Source organism: Psammomys obesus, unplaced genomic scaffold, assembly GCF_907164565.1.
Source record: "Psammomys obesus unplaced genomic scaffold, mPsaObe1.curated_primary_1811, whole genome shotgun sequence".
NCBI classification, from domain to species: domain Eukaryota; kingdom Metazoa; phylum Chordata; class Mammalia; order Rodentia; family Muridae; genus Psammomys; species Psammomys obesus.
This window is the reverse complement of record NW_026590767.1, coordinates 10091542-10093687: the sequence shown is the minus strand read 5'-3', so window position 1 is coordinate 10093687 and position 2146 is coordinate 10091542. Positions and strand designations below refer to the sequence as shown.

Here is a 2146-nt window from a genome sequence, read left to right as displayed (position 1 = left end):
ACACACACACACACACACACACACACACACACACACACACACACACAGCTGTGTGGCCTGAGCCGCAGAAATATTCAGGGAAGGGCACAGAAAAGCAAAGCAGCCTGGAACTGGTCCCAACTGTGACCAGGAGGCAGCTTTGGGATGAGATTCTGGGTCTTGTTTGGCCAGAAAATGGCTCCCAGAGCCAGAGGCATTTCCTAGAAGCCCAGCATGGACCAGTGACCCAAAGAATTAAGTTAGATGAGCCTGTGCTCCTGGCTGGCACCTCCTTCTGGATTCCTGGGTCTATTTGACAGTCTGATCTGAGCCAGCCTCTGAGACTGGGATTAGATCTTATTGGCAAGGGGGAAGAGCTATCACTACTCAGCAGATGACAGCAGGCAGAAGTGAAGCAGCTTCTACCACCATGTTCTTTCTCCCCTGCATATGGGACTGCGCTTGCCTCATAGAAAGCTGTCCTCTCCAGGCTCCTTCTAGGGCCTCCATTCATACTCTACCCCTCAGGGAGGCAGTAGAATGCAGGAGGTATTGAGCTGGACCATGTTGACATCTTCTTGGTAATGTACTCGGGGAGGTGGTTATAAATGACTTTATACCCACAGTTCCTATAGGCAACTGTAACAGAAGGTATATACCGCCACCACTGAGTAGGCAGTGGGCACAGGAGGCGCAGGGGGGACCAGGCCTGCTAAGGACCCCCTGGCCACCTCCCCTACAACAGGCAATGATCAGTAGGCCTGGGGCAAGTAATAGCTTCCACTATGCCACCCAAAGCCAAGTCAGCCAGGAGGCAGAACTTCACCAAGGGCTCACTGACCGCACTGGGAACTCCACGCCTGCCTGCCACCCATTCAATGTCCTGTCACCCAGGTCAGCCTCTTACCCTGTTGCGAGCCTTTATCCTCTTATAGACAAAGTCAGGGAACGTCTTCCGGGGAATGAAGCGGCCAGCCCCTGGCGTGACAAGCAGGTTCCCGTCCTCCAGCACCACTCTGCCCTGACTTATGACCACCGTGGGCACTCCTCGGCATTCCACTCCTTCAAAGATGTTGTACTCTACATTCTGGGGAGAGGCCCACAGGTGCAGCACCCTTCAGCCCTGACCCCAAGGCTGGCCAGCACTACAGGTCACCTGCATGTGCTGTGCTAAGGCCTCACCCAGAAAAAAAAAAAAATGCAACCGAGGCGGACAAGTGACACACAGAGGGAATTACCCCTCAACCAACCCAGCACCACCGAGTCACGAGAGTCTTAGGAAGTCAGAGGGAGCAGAGTGTGTTGGGGTCGAGGTGAGCCTATCCTTGTGGTGGCTCCTCTGCCTCAGTCTCCTTATTGTAGGGTGGATCAACAGATTCAGTCACACACCCTTGGGGGCAGCAAGCAAGACACTGGCTGAGTGAGGTGCTGGGTAGATGTGGGTCTGGACAGGTCAAGGCTTCCAAGAGCCACATTGAAGGCGGAGACCTGCCAGCCATCCTGGTAAACACCCCTGGGAAGCAGGTCCAGCCAGGCTCTGCTAAGGACGGGGGCATCCTCACCAGGTTGTGGCTCTTGGCAGAGATGACTTTTGTGGCCCTAGGATTCCAGATGACTAGGTCAGCATCAGAGCCCACAGCCACACGCCCCTTCCTGGGGTAAAAATTGAAGATTTTGGCAGCATTGGTACTGGTCACAGCAACGAACTCATTCTCGTCCATTTTCCCCGAAGCCTGAGAAGGAAGAGGGCCAGCTGAGGGGAAAGGTGGGCTGGTAGATGTCATCGGATATCTCAAGCTCAGGAAAGGCTCCAGCCATGACCTCACTGTGGCAATAACCCAGTGGTACAAATGCCCACCCAGACAGGGCCACCAATGTCAGTGACCAGGCAGTCCAGTGGTGTGACTGCTCCTATGGACACAGGAACATTCCTAGTTGCCATTTCTAGTTGCCTCTGTGAATAAATGATGATACTTTGATACCAATGCTGGGGTCCCTTGAGCCACTGTGACAGTCTCCCTGGTTTGTAGGCGTGGCAGAGGGATGAACAGAGGAGGAGGAACTGCCCTCTAAATCTGTACCTGTGTATATGCCTGCCTGCCCTCCTTCCTTCCTTCCTTCCTTCCTTCCTTCCTTCCTTCCTTCCTTCCTTCCTTCCTTCCTTCCT

The 2146-nt window shown here is 54.1% G+C and overlaps 1 protein-coding gene across 1 annotated transcript in view; it reads right to left on the bottom strand.

Annotated features, from left to right (window-relative positions):
- Positions 1–2146, bottom strand: part of Dpysl4 (dihydropyrimidinase like 4) — a 15758-nt gene that overhangs the window by 2138 nt on the left and 11474 nt on the right. Inside the window, exons 11-12 of the mRNA XM_055608868.1 lie at positions 1542–1712; positions 887–1066 (exon numbers count right to left, since the gene is read on the bottom strand). Of these exons, the coding sequence (XP_055464843.1) occupies positions 887–1066; positions 1542–1712 (351 nt within the window). The remainder of the gene's footprint in view (positions 1–886; positions 1067–1541; positions 1713–2146) is intronic.